A 15,195-nucleotide genomic window follows, 5' to 3' on the forward strand; every position below is an offset into this window, starting at 1 on the left:
GCCCTTTCCCTATCTTCGTGACTTTGCATTTGCATTCAAGGAGCCAGTTGCTGAACCAGGCTTGCAGCCTGTCCAGGTCCCTTTGTAGTCCTGCCTGATCCTCACCCAGTTTAATTTTCCTCATTAACTTGACATCATCTGCAAACAGGGACACTTCTGAGTCTATCCTTTCCATCATGTCATTCACATATTCCAAAAAAGCACGGGTCCTAGGGCTGACCTCTGTGGAGCCCCATTTGTCACAGGTGCTCACTCTGACACCTTGTCACGTTCCATGTCTCGTTGTTGCCTCCCTGTCAGGTATTCCCTGATCCATTGCAGTGCCCTTCCTGTTATGCATGCCCGATCATCTAGCTTTTTCACTAATCTCTTGTGAGGAACTGTGTCGAAGGCCTTCTTGCAGTCCAAGAAAATGCAATCTACCCACCCCTCTCTTTTGTGTCTTACTTCTGTTACCTTGTCATGAAACTCCAGTAGGTTTGTGACACAGGCTTTTTTTTCCCTGAATCCGTGCTGGTTGTCGTTTATAAGCTTATTCTGTTCTAGGTGCTCCACCACTCTCCTCCTGATTATCTTCTCCATGGCTTTGCATGCTATACACATCAGTGACACAGGTCTGTAGTTTAGTGCCTTGTGTCTGTCTCCTTTCTTAAAAATGGGGATTACATTTGCCGTCTTCCATACCTCAGGTAGTTGCCCAGTTTCACTGTATGTGAAGATTGAGACGCTTATGCAACATATGGGAATCTTTATTAAGGAAATGTTTCACCACACATGACATCATCATTTTCTAAACCATTTATCACTTCACTGGATGTGTTGAAAATTGTTGTTAGTGGCACACACTGTCTCTGCTCCCTCTCTAAGGACCCATGGAGAGATGTTTTCTGGTCCTACCATCTTTGAGGTATCAAGCTCACTTAACAACTTCTTCACCTCATCCTCGGTTGTGTGTATTTCATCCAGCATTTGGTGGTATATCCCTTGTTGGTGTACCTCCCTATTCTGACTTCCCTGAGTCCTTTCTGTCTCCACTGTAAAAACTTCCTTAAATCTCATGTTGAGCTTCTCACATACTTCTTGGTCGTTTCTTGTGAGCTCCTCACCTTCCTTCCTCAACCTGATTACCTGATCTTTGACTGTTGTCTTCCTCCTGATGTGGCTATACAACAGCTTCGGGTCAGACTTGACTTTTAATGCTATGTCATTTTCATACTGTTGTTGGGCCTCTCTCCTTATCTGTGCATACTCATTTTTGGCTCTTCAACTTATCTCTTTATATTGTGTGTGTGTGTGTTAAAGAATAAGTTTAGACAAAATGTTTTCACAAAAGTACAGTAAAATCTTGATGTAATGGTCCTTGATATAATGGACTTTTGAAATTGTGGGCAAAATCCAGTGGTTAAATTGTGTAACTCCTTTATTTTCGGTGTTTATTGCAGTACAGTAGGACCTCCATATTCGCGGGGATAAGTTCCAATACCTACCATGGATACCTGAAACCACGGATACTAACGAACCTTAGATATCAGTCGTTTCTCATTTACATACCTATGATAAAGTTTAATTGATAAATTACACATAATAAGTCGAGAATTAACACTTTTTCACTGATGAGAAGCACTTCACAGCTTCTCTTAGGCTATGAAGAACTGCCAGCATCACTACTTTTGCACTTTGGGGCCATTATTACACAAAATTAAGGGTTGTTTTTGGGCCATGGTAAGCAGTGGATAACCGGAACAGCGGAAACTGGATCTGTGGATATGGTGGTCCTACTGTATATCTGTAAATTGTGTGTATACTACTATATTAGGTGTACAGTAGACCGTTATATTACATGGATTTATTTGCCACGTTTTGAAAAATTGTGGCATAATTATATACAACGCTTCGTAAAATTAACTTAACACGGTTCCGTTTGAGGATGGGAAAAAATTTGCTCAGCTCAGGCCGCCGCCTGGCAGTGGGTTAGACCATTGTGTCAGAGGGGGAGTCCTACCACCATCCCCTGCCACCCCAGACACCCCCATCCCAGCCTTCATGCATATGTGTCTAGTATGATTCTCTCCTAGGAGCTAGCTGTATTTGTGAATTGTGTTTTGATCTTTTAATTGCCATATTTTGTATCTGCCAAGCAATTATGGCACCTAGTAGATATACGAGTGTTGCTGAAAGTGGTAAGAAAAGGTATAAGTCTTAGAGTTATGAAGAAAATAGAGATATTAGACAAGAGAAAGCATATGGCCGTAATGAAGCATCAGTTTGTGCAATAAAAAATGAATGAGGTAAATACACGAGTTTGTGTAATGAATAACCCACGATGTCATCTCACTTACTGACTTGACTGACTGACTTGACTGACTGACTTGACTGACTTACTTGACTGACTTACTTGACTGACTTACTTGAGTTACTGACTTGACTGACTTATTGACTTATTTGACTGATTTACTGACTGACTAATTTGACCAACTTACTTGACTGACTGACTGTCTTGACTGACTTACTGATAGACTTGCTTGAATGACTGACTTGCTGGATTTACTTGACTTACTTATTGACTGACTTACTGACTTGACTTTACTGATCTACTAACTTAAAGTTACACTTTTTCACTGAAATGGACCCTGACAAATCTAGAAGCAGTGCTCTGAAGCACTGTTTAGAGCAGCTGATGCCTTACTGTCAGTTGTATAATGTACTGCGGGGTAAAATAGAACAGAAATTCATTACAGAATTTATGCACACTCCAGTACAACCATCGACTTCATTACCAGAACCTCTGCCATCTACCTCAGCCCAGTAGGGCCACAGCATAACTCTCCACTTTCTTTACAATCATCAACAAACACCAGCACCCACAATTTAAGGTAAGAAATTCGATTATTTCTGTTGCCTTTGTAGTCTTAAGTAGTAAAAGCAACATAATACATCACAGCAATGAACAACAACAATTACATATTCACTTTTATTTTTGTAAGAGCTGGAGGTCTAAAAAAAAGTTGTTTGGCTTTTTTGGGGCTCCCAGGAATGTAACCCTATTTTTCCCATAAGTTCTTCAGTTTATCTAACAGATTTACCTAACACGACATTTTCAGGAACATAACTACTCTGTAATATAACGGTCTACTGTACTTTTTTTTTTGGCCTTTTTTAACATTATTCTGACAATATCCCTATTAGTCTTATATACTGAGGGTTTACTGTATTCTCACTGTCATTTTTCACGCATAATTATTGATCGATTTTGACGTGTTTATCCCAGGAAATCATAAATCGTCGAAAGATGGCAGAAAACAACATTAATCTTGCCCTGGTTGAGGATAGGGAAGATGAAAATGGAAAAAGTATTCACATCAAACTTCCAGGAACCAGACAAGGTGATATGTCTTGTAGAGCCTTCAGACCGGAGGTTCGTGTTACCTCGCTCACATTCTCACCAACAGGTAACTACAGTGTCATCCGTTGTATTGCTACATTTCTGAAATACAGTAGGGCCCCATTTATACTGCAGGTAAGGTTCCAGGCTACTGCCAGAAAGTGGACATCACCAGAAAGCAGAATACCATTTTTTTCACTTATAAATTATATAAATGCTAGATAACAAGTTTACACTAACATACATTAAGTTAGAAATGGAACTAGGCATTAAAAACAATAAAAAGTTAAATACACATAAAGTACACTCATTACTTACCTTAAAATATTTGTAGTCTTAATGTAGGGTGAGAAGTCAGGTGTGGGAGGTATGGTAGCCAGCCAGGCCACCCCACCTACACGTAATGTACTACATCATTTAAAGCGCCCTAGAGTGATAAAATACACGTACAGTTCACTCATTACTTACCTTAATGTAGAGTGAGAGGTGAGTAAATGAGGTAAAACGAATAAACGAGAGAGAGAACGAGCAAACGAACGCATCTGGTTATGGTTCATACAAATACCTCATTGTGTACAAGTTGTATCCACATTGGTATAGTAGAATAAATAAAGAGGTACACTCACATTCTCATGTAAAACACCATTATTAGAAGGAATGATGCTCAGAGTGAAGGTATACGAAAGGAATAATTTTCTACAGTTACACCCAGTAATACTCTTGTGTATACATTTTATGTGGTGTTGAACTAGAGAAAACATTATTCTTTCCAACACTCCAACAAGACGACTGGTAAAACATCTCATATTTATGTTAATTTATTCTACTGTGGGGTGTATTTATCATGTTTATATATTATGTAGCATGTTTATTATATAATTTTGAAAAAAAAATCGTCGATGGATTAATGAAAATGCCTATATTAACGTAATATATGACATTTAGTGTGCCTCAGAGCGATTATTATTGCATATTATTTTCTTTATTAATATGACATCTTCAAAACTAATAAGACAGTCTTAAACTTACACACTGTGCATGCCAGCACAGTGTGTAAGTTTATTTAGGTACAGGTACACATAGATATAATTATCAGAGTACAGTGGACCCCCGCATAGCGACCTTAATCCGTGCAAGAGGGCTGGCTGTTATGCGAAATGTTCGGTATGCGAATGAATTTTCCCCATAAGAAATAATGGAAATCAAATTAATCCGTGCAAGACACCCAAAAGTATGAAAAAAAAAATTTTACCACACGAAATATACATTTTCCTACACACAAAGAGAAGGATACATGCACAATAGTAGAGTAGTACATGCACAATATATATTGTGCATGTACTACTCTACTAAATGAAGAATAAATGACGCTTACCTTTATTGAAGATGCAGCAATGACTGATGAGACACTGTGTCCTGGGAGTGCCTTTTCCTCCTGAGTACTGTAGGTCCTGTTTGGTATTTTCTTCCAGAACAGGCATTATCACACTGTGTATGCCACTACGATTCTTAAATCTCTCAAACCAACCTTTGCTGGCTTTAAATTCACCAATATGAGCACTAGTTCCAGGCATTTTCCCTGTTCACCTGGGTGTCAGTCGACTGGTGTGGGTTGCATCCTGGGAGACAAGATTAAGGACCCCAATGGAAATAAGTTAGACAGTCTTCGATGACACTGACTTTTTTGGGTTATCCTGGGTGGCAAATCCTCTGGGGTTAATTGTTTCTTGGTATTCTCAATAAGCCACACCAACAACGGTGGTACAGCACCAACAGACGATGCTACAGCAGCAACAGACGATGCTACAGCAGCAGCAGACGATGCTACAGCAGCAACTGACGATGTTACAGCAGCAGCAGACGATGCTACAGCAGCAGCAGCAGCAGACGATGCTACAGCAGCAGCAGCAGCTGACAGTGGTACAGCAGCAACAGACGATGCTACAGCAGCAACAGACGATGCTACAGCAGCAGCAGACGATGCTACAGCAGCAGCAGCAGCTGACGGTGGTACAGCAGCAACAGATGATGCTACAGCAGCAACAGACGATGCTACAGCAGCAGCAGACGATGCTACAGCAGCAGCAGCAGCTGACGGTGGTACAGCAGCAACAGACGATGCTACAGCAGCAAACTTATGATATTAATCCGTTCCAGAGAGCTCATCGTTAGACAAAATTATCGTAAATCAAATTAATTTTCCCCATGAGAAATAATGGAAATCCAGTTAATCCATTCCAGACACCCAAAAGTATGAAAATTTTTTTTTTAACACATGTAATATACATTTTCCTACACACAAAAAGAAGGATACATGCACAATATACTGTACTAACTGAAGAATAAATGACACCTTTATTGAAGCTGTAGTGATGTGTGATAAGATGGGAGGAGGGGAGATGGAAGTGTATTAATTTTTGGAAGGGGAATCCCCTTTCATAAGCACTTTAGGTGCCAATTCCTTTTCGAGGGTTACTTCCCTTCTTCTTTTAATGCCAATGGGAACAACTTCAGAGTCACTGAATCTCTGTCGCACCAAAAATCTGTCCATAGAGCTCTGTACCTCGCGTTCCTTTAAGATTTTCCTAAAGTGGGTCACAACATTGTCATTGTAATAGTCACCAGCACGGCTTGCAATAGCTGTGTCAGGGTGATTTTCTTCCATGAAGGTTACATTTCCTTAATCTTTGAAGAAGGCAATTTCCTCAATTTCTCTCTCCCCTCCTCTGAAGCAATTTCCTCAGTTGTGGCCTCTTGCTGTTGCAGATGCTCTCGCAGCTGATCAGTGGTTGGTTCTTCATCGTCATCCTCCACCAACTCTTCCACATCCTCCCTACTAACCTCCAACCCAAAGGACTTCCCCAATGCCACAATAGATTCCACAACTAGCATAGGCTCCTGAGGGTTAACCCAAAACCCTTCAAAATCCCTCTCTTCTACACATTTTGGCCACATTTTCCTCCAAGCAGAGTTCAAGGTACTGTTAGTCAGTCCTTCCCAAGCCTTACCTATAAGGTTTATGCAGTTGAGGATACTAAAGTGATCTTTCCAAAACTCTTAGAGTCAATCGAGTGTCTGCGGTCACTTCAAAACACTTTTGAAACATTGCTTTGGTGTACAGATTTTTGAAATTTGAAATGACCTGCTGGTCCTTGGGCTGGAGGAGAGGAGTGGTATTAGGAGGCAAGAATTTCACTTTTATAAAACTAAAGTCCCCCAAAATTCGCTCTGGCAAGTCTGAAGGATGAACAGGAGCATTGTCTAATACCAAGAGGCACTTAAGGTTCAATTTTTCACAGTGGAGCCAAACACATGGTAAAACCAATCATAGAAAATGTCCCTAGTGACCCATGCCTTGCTGTTTGTCCTCCACATCACGCACAACTTAGCCTTGACGACATTGTTTTTCCTGAAAACACTGGGAGTTTCAGAGTGATACACGAGTAGAGGCTTCACTCTGCAATCCCCACTAGCATTATTACACAGCATTAAAGTAACCCTGCCCTTCATAGGCTTGTGTCCTGGGAGTGCTTTTTCCTCCTATGTAATGTAGGTCCTGTTAGGCATGTTCTTCCAAAACAGGCCTGTTTCGTCACAGTTAAACAATTGCTGGGGTTGCAATCCTTCAGCCTCTGTGTACCCCTGGAATTCCTGCACATATTTTTCAGCCGCTTTTTTGTCCGAACTGGCAGCCTCACCATGCCTTATCACACTGTGTATGCCACTACAATTCTTAAATCTTTCAAAGCAACCTTTGCTGCCCTTAAATTCACTCACATCGCCACTAGTTGCAGACATTTTTTTAATTAAATCGTCATGCAACTGCCTTGCCTTTTCACATATGATCGCTTGCGAGATGCTATCTCCTGATATGTTTTTCGTTTATCCACACCAGTAACAGTGTCTCAACATCTTCAAGTACTTGCGATCTGTGTTTTGAAAAGATACTTGCACCTTTTGCAACAACAGCTTCCTTGATTGCCTTTTTGTTGGTCAAGATAGTAGCGATGGTTGATTGGGGTTTATTGTACGACCTGGCCAGCTCGGAGACACGTACTCCACTCTCATATTTTGTGATTATTTCTTTCTTCATTTCTATAGTAATTTTCACCCTTTTTACCACAGGGTTGGCACTAGAAGCTTTCTTTGGGCCCAATGTGGCTTATTTAGCAGTTACAAGCACTAAAAACACTAGAATAATACAAAATGTACCGAATGTATGCGTGGGAACGACTGCACTGGCTTGTAAATATTGGCACACTAAATGAAGGCAGGGCAGCTAAGGTGCGTTCAGGCCAGAGAGACGTGTGGACGCGTTCGGGATGAATGATGTAAGTCGAGTTTTTGTTCGTATGTCGGGGGAATTTTTTTACGCTGAAACGCTTTGTAAGTCGATTTTATCGTAAGATGAGGCCTTCATAAGTTGGGGTTAACTGTATATATAAAACATGAAATAACTTTAAAACACTTGAAATTTTGGAAAGTTTCCAGTCATAATAGAGAGATGTGGCGCTCACGGAGAATGTAAACGATCCAGGTGGTGCGCGGTGACCATATTAGAAAGTCAGGCGGGGGGAGCCGTATAGCGAGTTTTGGTCATAATTGAAATGTCCGTATTAGCAGAACTTTGTAAGACGAAACACCGTAAAGTGGGGCTATACTGTACTTTACTACTTTACTTCATATTTGATTACCTAATTAAAATTACATCTAAGAGGTGTTTTCCAACTTGGCTCATTCTTATAAGTTGTATCATATTACTGGGTAATATTGTTAATTAATAGGTAAGATTAATCTGAGCTTAAATAATACAGTATATAATGTACACTGATCAGTGAGAGAGGAAGTCCTACACAAGACAGTAATAAGGATGAATGGCAGTTTGTATATTTCAACCTCTAGCTGAGGTCCTCTTCAGCAGAATATGAAGGAATGAGGAGAGCACTCAGGTGCTGTATTTATCCTGGTGATAATAGTATAAATAAATAAAGTTTTATTTCTTTGCTAAGGTTACAATGTGTGTGTACATTTCATAATTTGATTGGTACAAAGAAAGCCACTATCGTGCCATGGCAGTTCAGGCAGACTTAACCTAATACTTAACCCTTTGACTGTTGCAACCCCCAATCCTGAGGCGTCTCCTGGTGTCGCAAAATTTAAAAAAAAAAAAATAGATTATTTTTTCTTATGAAATGATAGAGAGTCTTTTCTCGATTGTAATGACACCAGAAAAACGAAATTTGATGGAAAAGTGACGGAATTATGCTCTCGCGAAGTTAGCGACTGTGGCGATATTTACAAATCGGCGATTTCACCCACTTTGAGCCCTATTTTCGGCTAACTCCATTGTTCCAGTCGACCAAACTCATAGCTATTTCTTTAGAACTCCATTTTTTCTATCGATTGAGTACAAGAAACTGCCCATTTACCGATTTCAACTACCCAGTAACGTGGTCAGAAATTTGCAATTTGGCCAATTTCACGAAAATTAAAAAATATGACAATTTCAAAATAAGGTCCAGAATGAACAATGCAGACATTCCTGGCTCTAAAATAACATTTTCTTTGTTCATCAGTCACATCTCCAGGCTCCTCTGATATTACTCTTGCTTTCTATTTTGAATTTTTATTCAAACAAAAAATAGAAGATTTACTGTTATGCAGACTACTGCAATATTGTAATAATTGTATAAATAACATCAACCCATTCATGACCGCATATTAGAATGGGTAGTTGGACATTTATTGGACAATGACATCATTTGTTTACTTTTGAACACTTGCAAAAAATCAAATATTTCCCCTACTTTGAGCTCCATTTCCAGGTTCTTTTTATAGTAAAATCAATCAAAATCACCTCTGTTTCTATAATATGTTTTTCATTCTATCAAATGAGACCAAGAAAACGAGAATACAACCATAAATACTATACAAAAATAGACCACAAAGTCGGCATTTTAATTAAAAAAAACGGTCGGAGTTTTTTTTTTCTCATTATGCACTGCGTGCTCCAGGATTTTTTTTATATGGTGTACACTGACCACACAGACCCAGTCTCTCACATGTGAGCCTACCAGCTTTCTCCTGCTTGATTTGAAGCTGCTAGAATTTATGAGTATATATACGTCAAACACGGTACCTCGTAAGATGTATATATACGACCGCGACAGTCAAAGGGTTAAAGACTACTTAAGTCTAGACAGGTGAAAGTGGTAGTATACAAATATTCAATATTTTGCTCTATTATTAATACAGTGGACCCCTGGATAACGTAATTAATCCATTCCAGAGAGAGTGTCTTATACTGAATCTGACTTAATCTGAATTAATTTTCCCCATAAGAAATAATGGAAATCCAATTAATCTGTTCCAGACACCCAAAGGTATTAAAAAAAAATAATTTTTTTTACATGAAATATACATTTCCCTACACAGAAAACAATGAGACATGCAGAGTAAAATATTACTGAAATGACACTTACCTTTATTGAAGACTTATTGATGAGTGATGGGATGGGAGAAGGGGAGAGGATGGAGGTGTACTATTGTTTGGAAGGGGAATCCCCTTCCATAAAGACTTCAGGTACCAATTCCTTTTCTGGGGTTACTCCCTAGAACCAGCTTGAGAGTCACTGCACACCTGTGGCACTAAATATCTGTCCAGAGAGCTGTGTTTCTGGCATCTCTACAATGACAATGTTGTGTCCCTAAAATGGGACACAACATTGTCATTGTAGATGTTGCCAGCACGACCTGCAACAGCTGTGTCAGGGTGATGTTCATCCATAAATGTTTGCACATTAGAAAGCAGGAACACTGCAGCAGGCCTGTTGGCTCATACTAGGCAGGTCCTTCACAAACCATCCCACTAACAGAATTGTATTTGCCCAACCCAATTTTCAGTGCTTCCCAAGCAATAAGCTTTGATGATTCTATTCACTCATGCACAAGTCCTACTAAAATCAGATTGTGTGTGGGGAAGTACCCTTGCTGGTGTGTGGGGAAGTACCCTGGCTGGTATGTGGGGAAGTACCCTGGCTGGTATGTGGGGAAGTACCCTGGCTGGTGTGTGGGGAAGTACCCTGGCTGGTGTGTGGGGAAGTACCCTGGCTGGTGTGTGGGGAAGTACCCTGGCTGGTGTGTGGGGAAGTACCCTGGCTGGTGTGTGGGGAAGTACCCTGGCTGGTTTGTGGGGAAGTACCCTGGCTGGTTTGTGGGGAAGTACCCTGGCTGGTGTGTGGGGAAGTACCCTGGCTGGTATGTGGGAAAGTACCCTGGCTGGCATGTGGGGAAGTACCCTGGCTGGTGTGTGGGGAAGTACCATGGCTGGTGTGTGGGGAAGTACCCTGGCTGGTGTGTGGGGAAGTACCCTGGCTGGTGTGTGGGGAAGTACCCTGGCTGGTATGTGGGGAAGTACCCTGGCTGGTGTGTGGGGAAGTACCCTGGCTGGTGTGTGGGGAAGTACCCTGGCTGATGTGTGGGGAAGTACCCTGGCTGGTATGAGGGGAAGTACCCTGGCTGGTGTGTGGGGAAGTACCCTAACTGGTGTGGGGGAAGTACCCTGGCTGGCGTGTGGGGAAGTACAGTGGCTGGCGTGTGGGGAAGTACCCTGGCTGGTGTGTGGAGAAGTACACTGGCTGGTGTGTGGGGAAGTACCCTGGCTGGTGTGTTTACCTGGAGTTTACCTGGAGAGAGTTCCGGGGGTCAATGCCCCCGCCGCCCGGTCTGTGACCAGGCCTCCTTAGGTCAGTGTCCCAGGATGCGACCCACACCAGTCGACTAACACCCAGGTACCCATTTTACTGATGGGGAACATAGACAACAGGTGGAAAGAAACACGTCCAATGTTTCTACTCTGGCTGGGAATCGAACCCAGGCCCTCACCGTGTGAAGCGAGAGCGTTAACCACCAGGTGGGGAAGTACTCTGGCTGGTATGTAGGGAAGTACCCTGGCTGGTGTGTGGGGAAGTACCCTGGCTGGTGTGTGGGGAAGTACCCTGGCTGGTGTGTGGGGAAGTACCCTGGCTGGTGTGTGGGGAAGTACCCTGGCTGGTATGTGGGGAAGTACCCTGGCTGGTGTTTGGGGAAGTACCCTGGCTGGTATGTGGGGAAGTACCCTGGCTGGTATGTGGGGAAGTACCCTGGCTGATGTGTGAGGAAGTACCCTGGCTGGTATGTAGGGAAGTACCCTGGCTGATGTGTGGGGAAGTACCCTGGCTGGTATGTAGGGAAGTACCCTGGTTGGTGTACCACCGTCGCTACCACCCTCTTCCACCACCACTTTCATATTTTTCTACCAACTTTTTCTTGAATTCTATAGTGTTTCTCACCCTCTTTACCAAAGGGCTGGTACTAGAAGCTTTCTTTGGACCCATGGTGACTTATTTAGCAGTTACAAGCACTAAAAACAATGGAATAATATCAAATGTATTGCATGTACGTGTGGAATCATCCTCACTGGCTGGTAAACAATGGCACACTGGTTGTACATGGAGTATCTGGGGCACTCGCAGCACACGGACACATTCGGGACAAATGACTTTAACTGAGTTCAGTGTCGTTAACCGAGCCAATATTTTGATGGAAAAATGTTACTTAATTCGATTATTACTTAATCCGATGACGTCTTAATCTGGAGGTCCACTGTATTGAACATGCTGTTTGCATATGAACTTGGTAATAACAGTGATGGGATTTGGGAAACTTGTCATTTGGACTGAGTTCTGGAAGTTGGAGGAATAATTCTTACACTCTAACGGAAAGTTAGAGATGTTATGGGTCTGTAGATCATTTGAATAATGGTGTCTGTGTATTATGAAACAAAATTGACTAGGAAATGAGCAATGATGAATGTGTTGCCTTCTATGGCTCTCTACCTTGGTAGAAAAGATCAGTTGTCTTAGACAAGAAAACATAAATATCACATGCACATACGGTACATGTACATACAGCTCATACATAGAGGTAAGTACGTACACACATACAGATAGACATTATGTATATACAATATATATTTAATTCATGTTATTTTTTCTCAAGGTCGGAGTTGGGCAGCAAGCAGCAGTGAAGGACTTCTAGTATATTCTCTGGACAATGACTGGCTGTTTGATCCACTCAGCTTAGACATCTCCAACACACCTTCAGCTATTAAACAAAAATTGAAAGAGAAAGACTACATGGCAGGTAAGATGATGTACTCTTGATGTAGAGTACAAGGCTGGTAAGTTGATGTACTCTTGGTGTACAGTACATGGCAGGTATGATGAAGTATTCTTGATGTAGAGTACAAGGCAGATAAGATGAGGTACTCTTGGTGTACAGTACAAGGCAGGTAAGATGAGGTACTCTTGGTGTACAGTACAAGGCAGGTAAGATGAGGTACCCTTGATGTACAGCACATGGCAGAAAAGATGATGATATGCAGTACAAAACTTGTAAGATGGTCTACTCTTGATATAAGTACATGGCAAATAATATGGTGCACTCTTGATAGTTTCCACTAAGAACTTGTATTCGTCAATAATAAAGAAATTGTCAGTGATGAAGAATTTGTAATTGGATTCAAATTATCTAAGGTGGGAGAAGAATATTTTTTTTTTTTTTTTTTTTAGTCAAAACTATATCCTGTATTTTCTCAATCTGTACTTTTTGTTTTCATAGCAGTAGTTTTTCTTGCCTTATGTCCTGCCGATGCTGCCCGCTATTTTTATTTTCATTGTTGTTGGTGTGATAATAATATCATGAGCTCAGCTCACTCAGGTAAGCTGTGAGCAGTAAATTTGGGCCTAGATATGAAAGACTGCATCTGTGTGGTGAGTGTGCACAGTATAAAAAAATCCTGCTCCATGTGGTGCATGATGGGAAAAACAAAACAGTTGCAGTGCGTATGGCTTAAAAAAGCAACTTTGATGGTTTTTATGGTTTTATTTGCCATTTCTGTGTATCATTTAATAGAATGGAAGATATTATGGAAATAGAAATGATTTTGATTGGTTTTAGGACTGGAAGTAATATGAAATTGAACTCGAAGTAGTGAAAATATTAAATTTTTGCCGATATTCCAGAGGGCAGGTAAGACACCTTATAGCCCTCAGTCTGTTTTAATAGGCCTGATTCAATTATTGGGACACTGTAAACCATGACCAATCTTTCCTGGTTATATTTAATTAAAAAATAGAGCAAATCTTTAATTTTTGTGTGAAACAATTGAAAATGGGAGGAAAGTGTAGTATAGGAGAAGCCTAGGATGTGATTAATGAACAGAGGAAATGTTGCTTTAGTGCCAGAAATCTCTACATTGTTTATTATGGACTCTTTTTAAATTGGTATTTTTTTTTTTTTTGTAAAATTGGCCAAATTACTGAATTCTGTGAACTTTGTAGGGTACTTAAAATAGTTGAATAAGTGTTTCTTGTGCTCAGTCAATAAATGGAAGGTGTACTAGCAAAATAGCTAAGAATTTGGTCAAAAAATGGAACAGTGGAATTGGCTTAAAATAGAACTCGAAAGTGGACAAAATCACCATTGCATAAATTGTGCCAAAACCACTAATTTTACACCTGCATAATTCCATAAATTTTCCACCAGATTTTATCTTGCTTCACTAGTATGTCTTCAGTTCTATCAGTTGATACCAAGAAACAGTTGCTGTTTTAATTAAACCAAACACAAGGTCATAGGTTTATTTCCCTTATCATGCACAGTGTGGAGGCAGGATTTTTATTTATACATTGCAAACTCACTGCACAGACCCATTCTCTCATGTATATAACAAAATTTACCATTCACAGCATATTTGAAGGCACTTTGCGTAAAATGTAGATCTACGTGAGTGGCATTGGCATTTTGCACTTAAACCATCTCTGATCAAGGGTACACTTGTTTGCACACTTTCCTGCCTGCTCGCACACTGAGAGTAAGATAAGGTTTTCTCAAGGATCAAATCACATGAAAATTAAGTGGCTCACATTTTTTTTGTTTTCTCCTGAATCTAGTCAGTCAGCATTTTTTTCTAGTTCAGAAGACTTATCATCTTGAAGTGAGTGGAGAGGGTGGCTGTGGCCCTACTGGGTCATAGTTAACCCTTTGACTGTCGCAACCTCCAATCCTGAGGTGTCTCCTGGTGTCGCAAAATTTAACCCTTTGACTGTCGCAACCCCCAATCCTGAGGTGTCTCCTGGTGTCGCAAAATTTAAAAAAAAAAAAAATTATTTTTTCTTATGAAATGATAGAGAATCTTTTCCCGATTGTAATGACACCAAAAAAACGAAATTTGATGGAAAACTGACGGAATTATGCTCTTGCGAAGTTAGCGACCTCGGCGCTGTTTACAAATCGGCGATTTCGCGCACTTTGAGCCCTATTTTCGGCTAATTCCATTGTTCCAGTTGCCCAAACTCATAGCTGTTTCTTTAGAACTTCATTTTTTCTATCGATTGAGTACAAGAAACTGCCCATTTACCGATTTCAACTACCTAATAATGTGGTCAGAAATTTGCAATTTGGCCAATTTCACGAAAACTAAAAAATATGACAATTTCAAAATAAGGTCCAGAATGAACAATGCAGACATTCCTGGCTCTAAAATAACATTTTCTTTGCTCATCAGTCATGTCTCCAGGCCCCTCTGATGTTACTCTTGCTTTATATTTTGAATTTTTATTCAAACAAAAAATAGAAGACTTACTATTACGCAGACTACTCCAATACTGTAATAATTGTATAAATAACATCAATCCATTCATGACTGCATATTAGAATGGCTAGTTGGACATTTATTGGACAATGGCATCATTTGTTTACTTTTGAACATT

General features: G+C 40.5%; 1 protein-coding gene across 1 annotated transcript in view; it reads left to right on the forward strand.

Annotated features, from left to right (window-relative positions):
- LOC128684346 (periodic tryptophan protein 2 homolog) overlaps positions 1–15,195 on the forward strand; it is a 160,886-nt gene that overhangs the window by 125,497 nt on the left and 20,194 nt on the right. Inside the window, exons 16-17 of the mRNA XM_070089131.1 lie at positions 3,269–3,449; positions 12,422–12,565. Coding sequence (XP_069945232.1) covers positions 3,269–3,449; positions 12,422–12,565 — 325 coding nt within the window. The remainder of the gene's footprint in view (positions 1–3,268; positions 3,450–12,421; positions 12,566–15,195) is intronic.

The sequence above is a fragment of the Cherax quadricarinatus genome, chromosome 2, assembly GCF_038502225.1.
Source record: "Cherax quadricarinatus isolate ZL_2023a chromosome 2, ASM3850222v1, whole genome shotgun sequence".
In the NCBI taxonomy this organism is placed as follows: domain Eukaryota; kingdom Metazoa; phylum Arthropoda; class Malacostraca; order Decapoda; family Parastacidae; genus Cherax; species Cherax quadricarinatus.